The 19,975-nt window shown below is 34.6% G+C and overlaps 1 protein-coding gene across 2 annotated transcripts in view; it reads right to left on the bottom strand.

Annotated features, from left to right (window-relative positions):
- The window catches only part of LOC106666991 (neuroligin-1-like), a 641,234-nt gene that overhangs the window by 266,042 nt on the left and 355,217 nt on the right, over positions 1 to 19,975 (bottom strand). For both annotated transcript variants that reach the window (XM_014394572.2, XM_014394573.2), the window contains exon 3: positions 4,883 to 5,035. In XM_014394572.2, coding sequence (XP_014250058.1) covers positions 4,883 to 5,035 — 153 coding nt within the window. The remainder of the gene's footprint in view (positions 1 to 4,882; positions 5,036 to 19,975) is intronic.

Here is a 19,975-nt window from a genome sequence, read left to right as displayed (position 1 = left end):
GATGAAGATAGACAGTGAATTTACAAGCTGTCCAAAATATTTCATATAACCATAAAGAAACATAGGTTAATGCTAACACGAAATGATCGATAATTCCCAAGACATCAGGATTTACATGATTTTAGAAAATGTAAAAAAAGAAAAACCAAACATAATGTCATAGAATGATCTGAAGAAGCCAATAATGAACCACCAATGGTGGGATAGAACAGAGGTCACAGAGACCCATGCTCCTCGACGTCTATGCTCAGACAATCAACAAACCTAGACCCAGTAGCTTTCAGAATCCTACACGACAATTCAAATCTTTGGAAAACGGTTCACGAAATCAAGGGTTAGTCTCAATGAAACCAAATTTTAATGAAATACAGAATAATGAAATTCGTCTCAGGTGAATAACATCTAGTGCTCTATTGCACATGATTGCCTGTCCCAGGTCCCATACCTCTTCGTTAGTTATTGCATGGCAGTTGCAGAGGATATCTGCTATTACCTCTAGACATATTCGAAATTGGCCATTTTACGATAGTCCCACTTTTTAAAGGTGATATAAGCTATTTTCTTTTCAATTAGTTTTCGTTTTTCTCCCGTTGAGGAATCTTTTTACCTGCCTCCAGCATGGCATACATTCACAGAATTTTTTTGTTTTCTTGTAGTTACTCAAGATTTTAGTTATTTTTTTGTTTTGGCTGTTATTTATGCCACAGAATGCTTTGGGACTATGGATGCTCCGTTGCTACTTACTCAGCAAGTATGACTGCTGCCTCGGTGTCTGAAATTCCTCATGACCGCCATCTTAGTGTTGGACTCAGTGAAGGTCCCAGATTTATAGGGAATTAGAGAGTTTCATATCCATACATTAACCCTTTTTTAAACTTTTAGCCATGTGAATATCACATAAAAGCTTCAGGTTTATCTTTCTTTTGTTTTATTTTTCAAATCTGCTCTCTTTTCAATAATTATTTTGCACGGTTTTCTAAAGCCTTGTATTTTTTTTGGCTAAGTCAGAGATGGTTAGCACATAACAAGCTAACAGATAAAACTTATTTCCGCTGTCAGAATTCTCAGTTCCTCCATCGGGCCATCATTTTGAAAGTTTGTGCAATTTAGCCGATTCATGATTGGAGAACGCTTACAAATTTACATTTCTGTTCAATGGCTCAAAGAAACGTGAAACACAACGTTTATTGTCCAACACTTAAAGTAACTTACCAAATATTTAAAAAGATCAAATTCAAAAAATTTTAAAAAAAACTGGGTCACTGAAACAACATGTGTTCAGGTTAGGGGACAACTCATTGTCGTCATAATAACATAATATAATATAATAATAAAAAATATAACAAAAAATAAAAAAATAATATAATATATATAAAATTTAATATATATAATATAAAACATATTTTATATATTATAAAATAATATAAATATATATAATAAATAATATAATGTAATAAATTAAATTTATGTAATATACTAAATTTAAATTATATATTTTACGTTTGGTGATTGGTGACCGTTAGTCGATCGATTACCAAATATTTAAAAAGATAATATTAATCCAATTATTCAGATATCGTGAGATGCGGTCTGGTGTGACGTAGGTATTAGAAAAACATTTTCTTTATCGTGCCAACGTTTCGATCTTTAAGAAGATCATCTTCAGCGCCTGGGATTTATAACAACAATGTTTACAGTTACGCAGAAAACAAACTTTGAGTGAGTAGAACTACTTTGATTGAATATAAAAAAAATTTTTTTTTCATTGTATAAATTCACTTTTTTCCACATCCTACATATATTTGTTAAATCTAAACAATGTTTGTAATTCTCAGGCCCTGAAGATGATCTCAATAAAGATGGAAACGTTGGCACGAAAAGAAAATGTTTTTCTGAAACCTATATCACACCAGACCGCATCTCTCAATATCTGAATAATTATATATTTTATTTTTATTAACACCTCCCTTAATTAATTAACGGGCATTTTCCTGTAGTAATAGTAATGATAGTAGTAGTAATAATATTATGTCTAATTCATTAGAGTTCGTAGTCCGATTGACCGAAACCGAAAAATTTATCTCAACCAATACCTTACATGAAGATTAATTAATTATTTCTAATAGTAGAAATATCTCCTGCTGTCTGGGCAAGAAAAATCGATACACACAATAAATGTTTGTGTACACAGGAAAATTTACATTAAGCGAGAGATAACTTATGAAGCTACATTTTCGGCAATCCAATTATAATTCGATTATTCAAGTCCATAATAAAGGTTAAAATTAATTATTCGTTTAAACAGTCGCAAACAAAAAATATCAGTAACGTAACACGTTCGAAATTATTCGTCCAAAATGTAAACGTATGACAATATAAGTTAATTACTTCTGTTAATTGAGTCGGACATTGTAATGTTTAATTTTAATAAATGTAAAGCAGCGAATAAATGTTTAATTAATTACCGGCCGCATCAATTTAAAATGAGTCTCTCCAAGTTCCCTTTCCTGACGGGCTTAATTGCTTCACATGTTAAGGTAAATCTTGAACAGGGGGGAGTTTCATCTTGTCGTGATTAAATCGGCTGCTTGCATATTCAAAGAAAGGGAGGCGTTTCGTGAAGGAGCAGGAGACAACTTTTCGATTTAAGCGTCAAAATTCCATCCAAAACAGAATTCTGCACCAACAGGCCATTAGCAAACCGCCCCAGGGCCAATAATACCGGTTTTGTCATCAGACCAACTTAATACCGAACTCCTCCAGAATAACGTCTATACAATCATCGTCCACCGGATTACAGGAGAACGTCGGGCTTAGAGGGCTTAGAGAATCTAATGCAAATTCGCTTTTATCATAGAAGACGCAAGACTATGTTGATTACTAGTTGTAAAGTTTATCGAACTTACAAAGAAAATACTTACAAAAGTTCGATAAAATTAAGAAAAATGGATATAAATTGATGTCCAAAGCGAAAAAAATCGTATAGTTTATATTTAAAAAAAAAAGAAAAATAATAATTCTTCTACTGCTTTGCGATCGAACCTCATCATTGATTGTTTGCGTGAATTCAAACAGGTTTTAATTCCAGCAGATGTAATTTTACACATGAAAAAATTCTTTAAAATTTAAATACTGTTAAATACAATGGCCTGTTATCTTCAGAAATAAAAGAATATTTAAACAATACATAAGCCTGTAATTAGAGGTTAATTTTATTTCACTTAGTTTACTTCATTAAAAGAAAAGTACTTTTAAACGAAATAAACACCAGACAAAACAAATAAAACTTCTGCTTCAGTTAATAGAGAGGCACTTGTATAAAAAATCTTCTTCTTTTATTAAACTATAAACTTTTAAACGTAATAAACTCGGTGACCTCAACCGTTAAGGCACGACGCTTATCACGACATATATGTACTTGCAAGTAGTCTTATAAACATTTAAGATTCACTTCTTGTCCTACTTCTTACTTCAAACAAGGGGAGGCGTTTCGTGAAGGAAATATCTTTTTGATTTAGCATCAAATTCCATCCAATAAAGAATTCGGCACCGACGGACCATTAGCACAGCTCCAGGTCCAATTACAAAAATTGAATTGGCCTTCGTAATCACCCCATCTTCATCATTTCTATAACTTTTACGATTGTTTTTTGTTAAATAAAACTTTAAACATAAAAAAATTTATTTGTCGCGTTACCACAACATAAAATGCACTGAATGAATATTTTTCATGCGTGAACAGAAATAAAGCCATAAAGAAAATATCTTAAAAGTTCATGGAACTACAGAAGCTGTGCTAACTAGTTTCTAAATTCAGCAATTCAAATTTAACTTTATGTCAATTTATGTTTAAGTCCTGTTAGCTTAAGAAAAACCGTACGTCACGAAGAAAACTAAGGAAAATATAGTGAAAATGTACCTTAATGAAAAATAACATTGCAAAACAAATGTGACAAAACATTATTATGAATCATGGATTTTTTAAAAGATTTGTCTTTTTCATATTAAAAAAAAAGATACGAATATTTACATTTTATTATAAAGCGTACTTTTTTTTTCATTAAATTTTATATTATATTGCTCAATATAATATTTAGTTGTTTTTTATGATTTATGACAATTTTGTCACAATCAAATTTTATTTACTTTATATACTTTCAGAATAACAATATGACCAGGAATCCGTCGAGCCCTTTCCAATGCCTTGTTGGAATTTTCCTGAATAACGAGACACCAACATTTGATGTAGAAGGGCTCGTACTGATCCAGAGGTCTTCGGTTCGAGCCTCACTCATGACAATAATTTTTCAACTCAACCATGCAAAGAATTAAAATAATTACTTTGGTCATTTGGACCAATATGTACATAATACGTTATTTATTTTTTCCAATTGTAAGTTGTGCATCAAAAATTGACCTTTTGAATTTGTACAGTAATATTTTCGTTTTATCTATTTATATACATTTTTACTCGTATAAAATATATTTCAATGTTAGTCGAGATAAATTTGGGATTAAGGAAATGGACAATTAATTCATAATTATATCATACTCATAACACAATTATTATAAAGCTAAGCCCGGTTTATTGTAAGAAAAATTGCTAATCCTATCCCGCATTTTAGATAACTAGTTTATCCAAAGTTTGGTCAGATTGAGTTTTCCCGGCTCATTTCTGCCATTGTATTGTAGGAAAGAAGCTTACTATTGTATTTGCGTTTTGTCCGCTAAGTCCCCAGTGTCACTAATTGCGTTTACTTTTATTTGCGGCCTCGGCGAGGAGGAGGCATTGTTCAGAAACGGTGGTCGGAGGGAATAATTACACAGAATGTTTTCCCTATTGTTCGACGGGGTGGAACTACGGTTCCCGGGATCACCTTACCTAGGATGCCGAGGCGAAAGTTAATCGTCACGACTATGAGATGACCGTAGCTCGCCAGCACGCTGCCGTCGTACGGATTGCCAGAATTCCATTCGTAAGATTCCCCATGAACGTACAAGATTATTGGCAACCCGTGGTGTTCAACTCCTCCGGCTGAAACACACGAAAAGCAAAGGTTATTAATCTACGAATATAAATATTCCCAGGTTAAAATACACTGTTGAAAAATAATTTTTTTTTAAACGTATTGGTTGAATACGTAAATGTAAACGTGTTGGGTTGAAAACGGGTTTCGAACTTGACGTCTTTGCCTTTAGTAATTGTTGTGTTTTTTAGGTGAAATAATTCTTCGTTGATTAATATATGGCCGCGGTTGCCGATCTTTATACGCTTGACCATTTAAATATTGTAACTTCATTATTCATAAATCGTGAGATGCGGTCTGGTGTGATGTAGCTTTCAGAAAACCATTTTCTTTATCGGGCCAACGTTTCGATCTTTATTGAGATCATCTTCAGGGCCTTGGATTTACAAACATTGTTTAAATTTAACAAATATATGTAGGAAATGGCAAAAAGTGAATTTATACAATGTAAAATATATTTTTTATATTCATTCAAAGTAAGTTGTGTTGCGTTTGTTGTTCACTTCCGTTCCTCTTTCTCTACTTACAAAGTACAAAAAGTACAAAGAAAAACTGTTTGTATGATCATTAAGAGAATATGTTATGCTGAATGTTAAGTACATATATATATATATATATGTATATATATATGCACACACACATGTACGCATAATTAACATTACGGAAAGCATTTCTGCCTCCTTCAACCGGGTTCCTCTACCCACGACAAACTGTGTTCGCTACTTAGGGCCGACAAACGCCTTTCGTGGTATCTTTGTACTGACTTGAATGATAGGTACTTAACAATACTTAATAGTACTTAATACGTGTGGTGATTAGTGACCGTTAATCGATAATTATTCAGAAATCGTGAGTGGCGGTCTGGTGTGATGTAGCTTGCAGAAAAACATTTTCTTTATCGTGCCAACGTTTCGACATTGTAGGCAAACACCCAGGTTATTATACCGATTAACGGTCACTATCACCACGCATTTCTACACGAGAAGAACGAAGAACATGGGATTCTATCAGTGTTGGGCAAAAATTAGTCATGTCTAATGACTAATGATTGATCACTCAGACCGTTAGTCATGATTGGTAGTAAGTGACTATTTAGTCATTAGTCACCTTATGTGATTGATGGCTAAATTAGTCATGATTAATAATTAAATATGAGGCATGACTAATTTAGTCACAATATAGTTAGTCATGACTAAATTTTGATAAATCATGTTGAAATAGGTGCTCAAAAAATGAAAAATACACAACTTCATCACTTTTAAAAAATTTTCTAACAGAAATTTATTTTATCAATACGAAAATCCTTCAACACCTTATTTAACAAAATCAATCTTTCAATTATAAGTAAAACTACGTTCTTATGAAAAACCAAAAAATAATGATATTAATAAAATAAAATAAAAAGAACAAGCTACGCTTTGAAAAGTAAATGTTTACATAACTGATTAATGGAAAAAGTATTTCTTTGATTAAAATTTATTCCACTTAAAAGGAGAGATTTCTACATTATTTGGACAATACACCATCTCGGTGTCTTGAATGTAATAAAATAGACATGTAGAATAATTATGTAACTTTGATTTTTGTTTATGATAACACTTTTTGTATGTTGGCCTTAAGCACGACTCTCATCTCAAAATTTTTATCCGGAGTGTGTTGGATTTTGGTAAGTTGGTCATTGTAGCCAGAGTTGGGCAAAATCTAACTACTTCAATCATGATTAAGAATTTTGATTGAAGTTTAATCATGAATCATGAATTAGTCATGATTAAACTTCAATCAAAATTCTTAAACATGATTGAATTAGTTAGATTTTGCCCAACTCTGGATTCTATGAACAAATTTCAACTACATATGGACACGACGGTAAAAGTATTCTGAAGGACATCGCCAACAATGAGAAGAAACTCGCATCGGCTATCAACCAGAGAACTTTTTTTCTGAAATGCAGACAACACAAGGCCCTGAGGATGATCTCAATAAAGATCGAAACGTTTGCACGATAAAGAAAATGTTTTTCTGAAACCTATATCACAACAGACCGCCTCTCACGATTTCTGAATAAGTACTTAATACGATAAAACTTCTCTCTCGAATCTTAGACAGACGATCCAAACCACCCGTTACAAAGCCTAATCTACAATAAATCGACATCGAATCCTTACAGTCCAAAAACGATCCGTTGAATCGCAAATGCTCATTATGTATCAATGAGCCCGTGAGTATGACTTCAACATCCCTTATATTTCCCAATCAATCAAATAGAAAATCAACAAATTCCTCTCCTCGCTCACTGGACTTAGCACTTAAAAACTGAAGTTTCCTCTGCTACACTTCGTGTCGTGTTTAACGCGGACTGAAACACCTATGGACCCCTGATCTTATTCTGAGCGATAGCTTTTGTTTACTTATATCAGAGTGTCACTACTGAGCGACTTCTCCACTCAGGACTGTACAATTCAATTCTTTTTTTTTCTTTTTTTTTACTGGGGCTTCCGACATCTAGGTCATTCCAATCCCTATATATTTATTTACCCATTCACGCTAATAAATACATGCACTCAGACAAAACATATAGACACACAACACACAAGACAAATTATATACAATTTAAAAAAAAAATTCCCCTAAAAAGCGGAACAGGAGACCCAGAAACCCGCTGCAGTTTTCGAGTATCATTTCAGAATGGATGGCATGCCTTCACGCTCCTTGTAGGGAGCCAAGGCATGACATGTTTCCAGTATGTGGGAAACATCGAGCAACCTTTCTCTGCAAAATTATATAACCAAATGATAAATTATTCAAAATCTTATATATATCATATATATTATGTATTATGTATATCATATATATTATATATATCATATATATATTACATATATCATATATTATGTATTATATATTATGTATATTATATATTTTATATATTATATATATTATACATATTATATATTATATTTTATGATTTTCTTAAAATATTTACAATCACATATCTAATATTTAGAATTATTTAACCTTCCCACATAAAGTTGTTGATTGTGATGTAATTATGTTCCTTTAGAATTATCTTCTCGTTTTCTCGCTAATTTTATATTTATCAAGAAGAGGATTGACCTGGGTTCCGTGATGTTTTAGTTAATGTGTGCTAACAGTGAACAAAATATATATCCTTTGAGTTCGCGGTTAAATTGTTCGCAAATGAAGTAGCAGGGCCATCCCTCCTCAAAATGTGACAGTCAGACAATTAAATCCGAGAGCTGTTTTAGGTTAGTAATGGGAGAAGTACTGCCTCAGACAGGGTTTCTCCGGGCCAACTAACCCATAAAGTGTAGGCACACACAAAGCCCATTAACCTTAGACACGCAGCGAACGGCGGGGGATCATGGGATGGCAGGAGCATGTCAGAAACTAAATGCCTCCCGGCTCACTCTAAATGTTTTCGACTCTTCCCTGACATTGTTTGTCGATATGGTGGGCTCATCCTCTTTTGTTAACACTTTGTGGCTATCATCTGCTATTTCCAACCTCAGTTAACGGGCCATTGCTAAGGACAGCAACTGTTTCATCAATGAACCGAATACAGACTAATTGCTCAAATTATACAGATATTATGCATGTACATAACTACACATTTATGCCTTTGTTATGTTCGTACAATAGGACTAATTTGTGAAATAACGTAACAATTATGTATGACTAAATTGTTTTAAAATAAAATAATAATATAAAAGGTGAGAGAGTTTGGGTCATTTCAAGTCTAGTTAAAATTAGTTTTTCAAAATCTCTAGTCTGAAATTAAATATGTTCCTTAATCTGGTATAATTTTATGCTTGGTAAAAACATTAAAATGAAAGCAAAGCTTATCATGTTGCTTTCTAAAAATCATCTTTGTGCGGCTTTTCAGTAGCTAAGCAGTAGCTAGCAATTTTTCAACTTGTTACAATCTACGTGGATTACGTGGTTGTAAATGATTTGTATAGACGGACGATGAGAGATTACAGCTCTGCTTCCGGATCCCTGCCAAAGAACGTTTCTTTTCATTTATTGAATTGATATACCCATTCCATACTGACTCTTTTTTTTAATGTTATAGTTATACTTTTTAATGCATCAAGAAATATTTGATTCAATAAATCCATATATTAAAAATATATATTTAGAAAACAAGACATATCAACCGATGACAGTAAAGAAAAGGAGGATTTAAAAATATATACTTATTTATTTTTAAAACTGTTAAAACAGACATTTTATTTATTTTATTGTCGAGATTAAGTCTTTTTTTTTTATTATTATTGAATGGCCTTTAACACTATGGGCCGTTTAGGCCGGCCTTTTGATATTAAGTTATAAGTTGGTGTTGCTGTTGAATATGAATAGTATAGTTTTTTGTTTTTTTAATTTAATTTATTTATTTGTTACCTATACAGAATTGTATACTATACAAATATGTACACATGCATGAAATATCACACAGCACAACACTAGCACTAATGCCAGCACTGCACCGGTAGGACACATGCTTTGAGGAGCCAGCCATTCCTGGCACTCAGTTTATATGATTAGGGATCAAGGAGGTCCCGAGGCCATCGTCGGTTGAGGCGTCGTGGTGGGTTGTCAGGATGGGAATGAGTGGATAGGGCTCGGGCCGTATGGTTAGGATGGTTTGAAAGGTTGGTATGGAAGGTTTGGAATCTGGACTGGATTAGTTCGTTGGTAAAAGTAATGTTGAGGTCTTTGTGGATAGTGAGGTTAGTGACATAATAGGGTGCTTTAACAATTTGTCTAAGGACTTTCGATTGGAAGGACTGGATGCGCTGGATATTGGAAAGCTTGGCAGTGCCCCACAATTCTACTCCATATGTCCATATTGGTCTTAGTAAAGTCTTGTATAGTGTTAGTTTTGTCTTAATTGTCAAAGTCGATTTCGGACTTAAAAGTCTTCGTAGTAGTCCAAGTCTTATTAAGTGGCTGTTTTTTAAGTCTTGTGTGGGGATTCCACGTCAGTCTGCTGACGAGATATAGTCACAGGTATTTGACTTGAGTGGAAACTGGTATCTCTTTGTTGTTGATGTACAATGGAGGGCAAGACTGCTTTTTCAGCGTAAAAGTACACTGAGTGCATTTTTCTTCGTTCAGTCTTGTCCTCCATTTTTTACACCATTCTTCGATAAGCTCAAGGTGTTCCTGGATGTTGGAGGTAGCTTGGACAGAATTCGAGTTGCAGGATAGGATTGCGGTGTCGTCCGCGTAGGTGGTGATAATAGTGTCAGGATGTGTTGGTAGGTCAGCAGTATAAATGACATATAGGACAGGACCAAGGATACTACCTTGCGGTATACCGGCCTGTGTCTGTTTGACTTCTGAGAATTCATTGCCGCACCTCACTCTGAAACAGCGGTCAGTTAGGTAGGATTTCATTAAAAGGTAATAATGGGAGGGTAGGAAGCGCTTAAGTTTAAAAAGTATGCCTGGATGCCAGACCCTGTCGAAAGCCTGTGCTATGTCTAAGAACGCGCCCAGGCAATACTCCTTTTTTTCTAGGGCCGATGAGATGGTTTCGACTACTCTGAAGGATTGTTGGATAGTGGAGTGTTGGGGACGGAAACCGAATTGATGAGAGGGAATGATATTATAGGTGTCAAGGATTGGTATTAAGCGTTTTAAGAGGAGTCGTTCTAGGATTTTGGACATTGCAGGAAGCAGGCTAATAGGTCTGTAGGATGAGATCTGGTTAGGGGGTTTGTGAGATTTAGGGATGAGAATAATGACGGAGTATTTCCTTAGGAGAGGGAAGTGAGTGGTTCGTAGGATTGCGTTATATATTGCGGTTAAAAATAGGACGGCCTTGTGTGGGAGGTTTCACAGGATACTGAAGGTAATTAGGTCATGGCCAGCGGATTTTCTGCGTGGAGAACAGTATAGTAATAATATAATAATAATAAGTTTATTGCACCAACACATGAAGAAAATAAAAAATACAGACAATTCAAACAAGAAAATAAACTTAATTTGGCAAGGTAACCGTCTGCCGGAGTTTGGATTAATTATTAATAAATCCATTACAGTTCGTGGTCCGATTGACCAATTAACATTTTTCAATTAATTAATATTTATGAAAGGTATTGGTTGAGATAAAAAAGTGAGTGTCACGAGCGGGATTCGAACCCACGACCTTCGGCTAAATACGCCGCTACTCTACCACTTGTGCGATCGCGACATCGATCCGCTCGGACACCAACTTCCCACCCAACCTTACCTCTCCAATTTTCCCTCCTTTTCTATTTTTTATCTCAACCAATACCTTCCATAAATATTAATTAATTGAAAAATGTTAATTGGTCAATCGGACCACGAACTGTAATGGATTTAATAATTAAACTGAAGTATATCTTCACGAAAGCTCTCCGTGGCCAGTTCATTTGTCACCGAGAATCAAATAGATTACACGGCATTTGGAAAATGGCGAAAAGAAGTTCTATTTACATAAATTAACAGCTTCCAAGGGGAACTGGGAAGTGGCACGAAATGCATAGCGCTTGAATATATGGCATAAAGTAAGTAAATGGTGTTTTGAGTTCACAAAAAGAGCCAACAAGCTAAATTTAAAATAATAAAACTATTTAGTTTTGGCCTGATAGTTGATGAAAAACGCCGTTCCTGGAACCACCTCATCATCTCACATCCACCTCCACTTCACTCACCTTCTACGTTAAAAATGTAACCAAAAAATTCTAATTAACTGTGGTCCGCATCTCAGCAATTTTGTAGTTTTTCCTATTTTTTTGATTTTTTAAGATTTCACGACGTTACTTAAAATAAATAATGATCACTCTAAAATTAAAAGGTTTTACGAATCTGTCGATCCATTGAAAACTACGTTAAATTTCCAATACGACGTGATAAATATTAAGCCTTAAAACATCTGTGAAATAAGCGTTTTAGTAGCGAGAACTTTGAAAACTTTTTTTCTTCAAAGTTGAAAAACTTACTATGGTGATTCTAAACTACTATCTAACTACTCCATAATAGTCCTTTTTAGCGGTTTAATTTCTTTGTTTATTACTTCTTTCAAAGGTGAAGAAAATGATGGAGGAAAGGAAAAACCGTGGCTGACAGATTGGTATGGTATCCGGATCTAAGATAGGTACTATACGAGTACATGCCTTGTCTAGATTACAATCTATTTTCTAAAAATATTATTATGTATTTACATCTGTATATGAGTTCTGATATTTGTAAAAAAACGTTCCGACAGAGCGAAATTTTGCATAAGAACGGCACCTAACTGGCCTGCTATCTTCTTCGAGTGATATTGTGACAAAGAAAGACATGTTTATTTTGTTACTTTTAACGGGATTTTCGTATGTTCGGAAACATTTATAAACTTAGGACATTATTTTTGTAAGTCCTAATCCAAAAATGTGTATTTCTTCTTGAATTACTGCATTGTTAATCGTTTATGTCATTGCAGCGCCTTGAGAATGGCTGAATTTACAGTCGAAAGCTTGGCAATAAAAAAAAAAAAACGTGTGGTGTTTAGTGACCGTTACTTAATGATCATTTGGGCATTTGGAGGTCGTGAGATGCGATGTGGTGTGACGTAGGTTTAGAACAACTTTTATTTATTGTGCCAACGTTTCGATCTTTATTGAGATCATCTTCAGGGCCTGGGATTTATAAACATTGTTTAAATTTTAAAAAATACATGTAGGATGTGAAAATGAAATCAATAATACATAGAACGAAAACAAAAACTCATAGGGCTCTTGAATAAAAATAAATTAAAAGAAATTAATAATTAAATTGCACCATTCTACGCGATACTCAAGTACACTTTTGGTAAAACCAACCAGGGCTGTACTGTTTGGACAGTTGAGTCTCTCGAAGCTCTGTTCGTATAGAAAAACAAAAAAAAAAGAAATCCGGAGCTCAGCAAGGATGGAAACATTCAGCCACCAAATAAAAACTTCTTCTCTTGAGAAGGACTTGCAAAGTGAACAGTATTCAAAGAATCTTTGTTCAAAGCTCTGTTTCAAAACAACTTTTAATTGAAAACATTAAAAAAATTATATAAACGCAAGTGGATTAATGTTATTTTATTTTAACTACTTACATAATTGTGTGTAATAATTTTTTTAAATATTTTAAATTTTATTTAGATCTTTGTTGAACAGAACCTGTACGAATGTGATATGTGTTATTTATTTGAAATAAGTACGTCTGATGCGTTTTGACTTTTCGCTTGGTGGTCTCTCTTTGTGCATTTCGCATTCAGTGCTTGGTCAGGGATATAAGAAGGGCGAAGAAAGGGAATAGACCAGCGCTGACGGACCGACCGATAGATACACCAAAATGATAGGAAACGACCAAACTTCATTAACTAAAAACCGAAAATGATCTATCCAAGTTAAAACCATTTTACTTACATGTGGTTGTATTTTTTCACGACGACAAAAACACAAATACATTTCACGCCTGAACAAAACATGTCGCAATTAATCTTTGTGAAAGGTATTGGTTGAGATAAAAAGTCAGCGTCACGAGCGGGATTCGAACCCAAGATCTTCGACTAAATACGCCGCTGCTCTACCACTTCAGCTATCGTGACTTCGATCCACTCGGACACCAACTCCCCATCTCACCCTCCAACCTTTACCAAAAACTTACATAAAATGATTAATCAATTGAAAGATGTAATCTGGTGAATCGACCACTAAATATAATGGATTTAATGTATACTCAATTTAAATGGGCGTCTGCGTGTAATCAAGTTTGTGTGTGCAGTTTTTCTTAAAACCGGACGAACGTTTTAGTTTATATATCTTTCCATGAGATTTCCTGTCGGAAACAGATCTCCGCTTTTTTATTACTCGTAATTTGCATTTGGTTAATGAAGTTATAATTGAGTTTCCAGCGGGGCGACGCCTTGTGTAAATGGTGCGGAATTTTCTTCGGGTCAGGTAAGCATTTTCGGCATTATGGCCAAGTTTAGCGAGAGGGGCAGCCCTACTCGGCGGGTTTCGCCTTTTGTTCTCCTCGGCTTCGCCCGCCTCCTTCCTGCCCATTCCGCTTCCATAGGTGTTGCCATATCTAATATGCATTTTAAACGCCCTACCCTCTCGGTTTCATACCTTTTTCATATCGCCCCACCAACGTTTAATTAGAACAAGGTTCATCTGTATTCCTTGCCGGAGCGAATATACAAAAAGTGTTGCGTGTATTAGTGAAATGAGAAAATAAAACATAGTATATGTGCTGTACCTAATTAATTTAAGTTATTATCTCATTTTTAATATGAAACTACTATTTTAAACTCACGTTTCTTGGAAAGTGCGTTTTACAATAAATGATGTTTTATCACAAAAAGGTTTTGTTTTATTAATCATTTGGACCTCGTAAGATGCGGTCTGGTGTGATGTTGGTTTCAGAAAAACATTTTCTTTATCGTGCCAACGTTTTATTGAGATCATCTTCAGGGCCTGGGATTTACAGACATTGTTTACATTTAACAAATACATTTAGGATGTGGAAAAGTGAATTTATACAATGCCAAATATATTTTTTATATTCAATCAAAGCACTCAGTCGCAGCTACGCCAATATCATTAATCAAATTCAATATAGATAACATACATATATCATTACATTACATTCCACACATCCAGATATTGGGATGTAAGACCGATGTAAGTTGCCGGACAGTTTGAACAGTTGATCTTGTAGATTACGTCAGATTTATTTATTATTGGAGTGGGATCTTTAACTTTGGAAAAAAGTGTTTGGATTGTTTTATAATTTTTGAAAGCTATTTTGAAGTTANAATAAATCCCAGGCCCTGAAGATGATCTCAATAAAGATCGAAACGTTGGCACGATAAAGAAAATGTTTTTCTGAAACCTACATCACACCAGACCGCATCTCACCATTTCTGAATAATTTACTATCAATGTTGCATTAAGAACGTTTTATTTATTATTACAGTATAATTTTTTCTAGATAACGGTCTTTCTTTATTCCTTCGTTCATTATATTCGTAACCAGTAATTGCATACATACAAATGCCAGAGTGGAAAAAACCAATATTGCATGCATATGGATGTACGGACTGCATTCGTGTAGCTACATGCTAAATCATAAATTGTGTCGAAGTGTGCAATTCGATTGTATGTCAATTATTATTAGAGATGTTTGTCATGTATCAACAATTTATTGATATCTGGAGGCAGTAATACGTTGTAAATTATTCAGGGCGGGAACGGGGGATTAGGATTACAGCCTACGGCGGCTTCCGCCCTACAACGCTTAAAATAAACAGGAATGGCGGTATTTTCGTGATATCGGTTCCAGCTCAGATATGCCACGACGGTGAAGCTGGTGAAAGGGCAATCCTTGTCCGTCCGTTTGTCATCCCTTACATAGCACCCGCCCACGACCCAATTTGCGAGAATCCGCGGTTCGCCTAATAAATATACAACGATTTTTTGAAATAGGCAAACCGACCAATTTTTGCTATTACTCAAGGCAACCCGTAATGTGAATGACTTATCAGGTTTTTTAAGGTTTAACTAACTTTTAATAATTCCACAACACGGAAAGGATTGGTGTTACACTTCCTTAAGTATGAAGAACCTTTTTATTTACAGAAAAAACCTGATTAAATTAAACATCTCATCGTAATTTATGGGCCAGTTTAAAGGTATTATTTCTCTCTCTCTCTCTTTTTCACATTCTCTTTTTATTTCTCCCTCTCTCCCTCTTCTCTCTCTTTTTATTTCTCTCTCTCTCATTCCTTTCTCTCTCTTTTTATTTCTCTCAGTCTCTCTATCTCTCTCACTCTTTCACTCTCTCTCCCTCTTCTCTCTCTCTTTTTATTTTTTCTCTCTCCCTCTTCTCGCTCTCTTTTTATTTCTCTCACTCTGTATCTCTTTCCTTCACTCTCTCTCCCTTCTCTCTCCTTTTATTTCTCTCACTCTCTCTATCTCTATTTCTTTCACTCGCTCTCCCTCTTTTCTCTCTCTTTGTATTTCTATCACTCTCTCTCCCTTTCACTTCTCCCTTTTCTCTCTCTCTTTCTCTCTAATTCCCTCTTCTCTCTCTCTCTCTCTCTCTCTCTCTCTCTTTCACTCCTCCCTCTTCACTCTTTCTCTTTTTTGCTCTCCCTCTCTCCCTCTCTCTCTCTCGCTCGCTCTCTCTCTCTCTCTCTCTCTCTCTCTCTCTCTCTCTTTTTCTTTCTCCCCCCTCTCTCTCTTTCTTTNCTCTCTCTCTCTCTCTCTCTCTCTCTCTCTCTCTCTCTCTCTCTCTCTCTCTCTCTCCATACTAATTTTTACATTTTAATTTATTCATCATTCATCAAATACGTTATACAAAATATAGAACTAATGGAAAATTATGCCCTTATAAAATAATGACAATGTCGATAATATCTTCTAAACACGCCACTGGTTTGATAAAAGAAATAAAAATAATTCAACAACAACAATAAGAAACAAATTTAAAAAACTCGTCACAGATGATGGGCCGCACCGCCGTAGTCTTAAACGTATCCTCCATCATAATGTTGTCTCAACTCCTCTCAGGAATGATGATGGTTGATGTGCATGGATACTAGAAAGCGGGGTTCGTGCTCCCCTGGCAATACAATACCCAACGGCTTTCTGGCTTTTTGAAACTTTCTACTTCAGCAATCGACTCAATCCTTCTTTTGGTAAATATTAAGTAATTGACTGTTGCTGCTACAATTTCTAGTTTTATCTCCTTTCTTTTTTTCGGAGGGGGTTGTATCCTAAGTTATATCTCGACTGAGCAGTTGCTTTGCATTCAGAGATGATTTGGGTGGTTGTTTCTTCCTCCTAATTGAATAATCTGTACGTGGGATCATTCAATATGCCTATGTTATGTAGATGTTTTCTCAAACACCATTGTCCGACTTTATAGCTTATATACCTGTGTTATTGACTGTATTATAAGATGTATTTTCTACCTTCTTTATGAGAAGTATATCAGGTCACGGTGCAGCAATAAAGAAACTGGTGGTGGGTTACTTTCTTATTAAGTTAGGATTTGTAAATGGAAAATTTACAATGAATTAGGATTTGGTAGTAATATTTAATGTCTATTAATTATAATTTTGCATGTTATCAACCCTCTGAGTCTGCCTCTCTCCAATTGCAGCAGTGATTTTGCCAGTCTTGGTGAGGGTTATTTTAGCATAACTTCACTGTGTCAAGCGCTCCTAGAGTTTATCCACTTCTGTTTTTGTTGCATTTGGATCCAATCTATGATGGAGTATTCTGTATTTGTTTTTGTTATCCCAAGTAGAGGTTCAGAGAGTATATATGTCTTGCTGACCCTTTTCTGGGCAGTATGTCTGTGTTTGCGTTAACGAAAATTCCACCAAGATATCGTCAGGTTGTTGTATCTCTCCAGTTCTTGACTAAGTAGTTTTGATGTGACTTTTCAACATACTAATGCTTTAATAGCTCTTTTGCTATTCGATATTATGAGGATTTTTAGCAATTGGAACCTCTTTATGATTTTCTAGGGTATAAGCATTGATGGCATTTATTTTTCCTATTACTACCTCGTCGACTACTGAAAAAAATATGGATAAAAAACGTCTTAAATTATTCATCCAGAGCGGCTGCAGATATGTAGCTTTCTCTATAACGCCGATTAATGTCATGTCAGATTTAATAAAAAATTAATAATCAATCAAAATTATTAAACATACAGTACAAAGTATTAAAAAAGCAGTACAAATAGTAAAAACACCTGTTTGTTTCCAATGTATTTGGTTCATAATTGTGATGTATTAAGTGTACGGCATAATTTGATTTCCTGTTGTTGTCTTTGTAGAATCTGAGATGTTCTTCGCACCGCTATTTCACTTTATTTTTAGTTATTTAGAAACCGTGAGATGCGGTCTGGTGTGATGTAAATTTCAGAAAAACATTTTCTTTATCGTGCCAACGTTTCGATCTTTATTGAGATCATCTTCAGAGCCTGGGATTTACAAACATTGTTTACATTTAATATAAACATTTAGGATGTGTAAAAGTGAATTTATACAATGCAAAATATATTTTTTATATTCAATCAAAGTATTTCTACTCACTCAGTGTTTGTCTTCTGTGTAATTGTGCCATTCTTGCGTGTCGTGTTGAGAGTGACAGTGTTAATTTGTCAATCGGACCAGGAACTTTGATCGATTTAATAATTAAACTGAAGTATGTCTTCACGAAAGTTCTCCGTGGTCATTTCATTTGTCGCCGAGCATCCAATCCGATTACACATTTGAAAAATGGCAAAAGGAGGGAAAACTCATAAGGTGGGGTTGAGATGGGGAGTCGATGTCCGAGTGGATCGAGGTCACGATAGCTCAGGTGGTAGAGCAGCGGCGTATCTAGCCGAAGGTCGTGGGTTCGAATCCCTCTCGTGCCATTAACTTTTTTCATCTCAACTAAAAACCTTAATTAATTGTAATAAAAAATATATTTTGCATTGTATAAATTCACTTTTCCACTTCCTTGTTTGTATTTGTTAAATGTTAACAATGTTTGTAAATCCCAGGCCCTGAAGAAGATCTCAATAATGATCGAAACGTTGGCACGATAAAGAGTGGATCAAAGTCAGCTCAAGTAGTAGAGCAGCGGCGTATTTAGCCGAAGGTCGTGAGCTCGAATCCCGCTCGTGACAGTGACTTTTTTATCTCAACCAAAACCTTAATTAATTGAAAAAAGAATTTATTTCGTCAAGCGGACCACGAAACCTAAAAAACGGATAATGTAATTCTACTTTAGGTTGACACACAATTTGTGAAAGTCATGGAAATTAATTATTATTTATTAATTTGTGGTGTTTAGTGACAACAATGTTTATAAATCCCAGGTCCTGAAGATGATCTGAATAAAGATCGAAACGTTGGCACGATAAAGAAAATGTTTTTCTAAAACCTACGTCACACCAGACCGCATATCACGATCTCCAAATGATCATTATTTATTAAACAGTTACGTTTCAATTACAACAGATTTAATGGGAATAGCAATCGCACGACGCATTCACGGCTTGTATGGTTTGGATTCATTCAATCGGCGTACAAAGAACAGACAGGGACATAGCCGGTCTCTCTGGCATGTTCGATATGGATGAAGACAATACAAACACAATAGATACGTTACCTCCTTCATAACATAACAGTTAATTTGACAGGGAGGCAATATCTCCGACTCTGGGTCCATTTCACAAAAGAAAATGATGCGAATTGTTTTCCAACGTGTTTATCTTGTTGAAATAACGTTTTTGATTGTTATTTATCTATTCCTAAAAGATACAGAAAACAATTTATCTTTATTCTTATCCTATGTTACGGCCGGATAAATAAGCTTATTCATTTGAATATAAACAACAAATGTAAACGTAAAAAGCATACATACACAAGCAGAAATAAAAGAAAATTTCAGCAATTTCATCAAAAACTGGTCTACCTAAAAACATGGTAATAAATGTACGATTTTTTGACCTAATTTATTCATATATTAATTGATTTATAGGAAACCTTAAAATTTAACTACAAATATAAATTTAAATTAAATTAAAACTAATGTAATTAAATCCAGAATTAACAATTTTACTCGTCAAGGGCTTACCTGGTCATCTCAAGTTTTAATAACATTATTTTTCTAAATAAATATTGTATGAGATAGAATGATACAACATAACTATAATTGGAAATAAAAGATCAAGAAAACAAATATTTCAGAAAATATAAGACTGCGTGAGAGACGAAAACAGAGAAAGGGGATGTTTTGTGTGTGTTGCCGCGTGCGTTTGTGGGGGGATTTGGGTGTGTGTATATGTGTTTGAAACAGAGAGAGAAAGAGTGAGAGAGAAGATAGTCAGACTGAGAATGAAAAGAAATAAACGGATTCAAAGAGTGTTGAGGG

Source organism: Cimex lectularius, unplaced genomic scaffold, assembly GCF_000648675.2.
Source record: "Cimex lectularius strain Harlan isolate CLEC.00 unplaced genomic scaffold, Clec_2.1 scaffold142, whole genome shotgun sequence".
Lineage (NCBI taxonomy): Eukaryota > Metazoa > Arthropoda > Insecta > Hemiptera > Cimicidae > Cimex > Cimex lectularius.
This window is presented reverse-complemented; position numbering and strand designations above follow the sequence as displayed.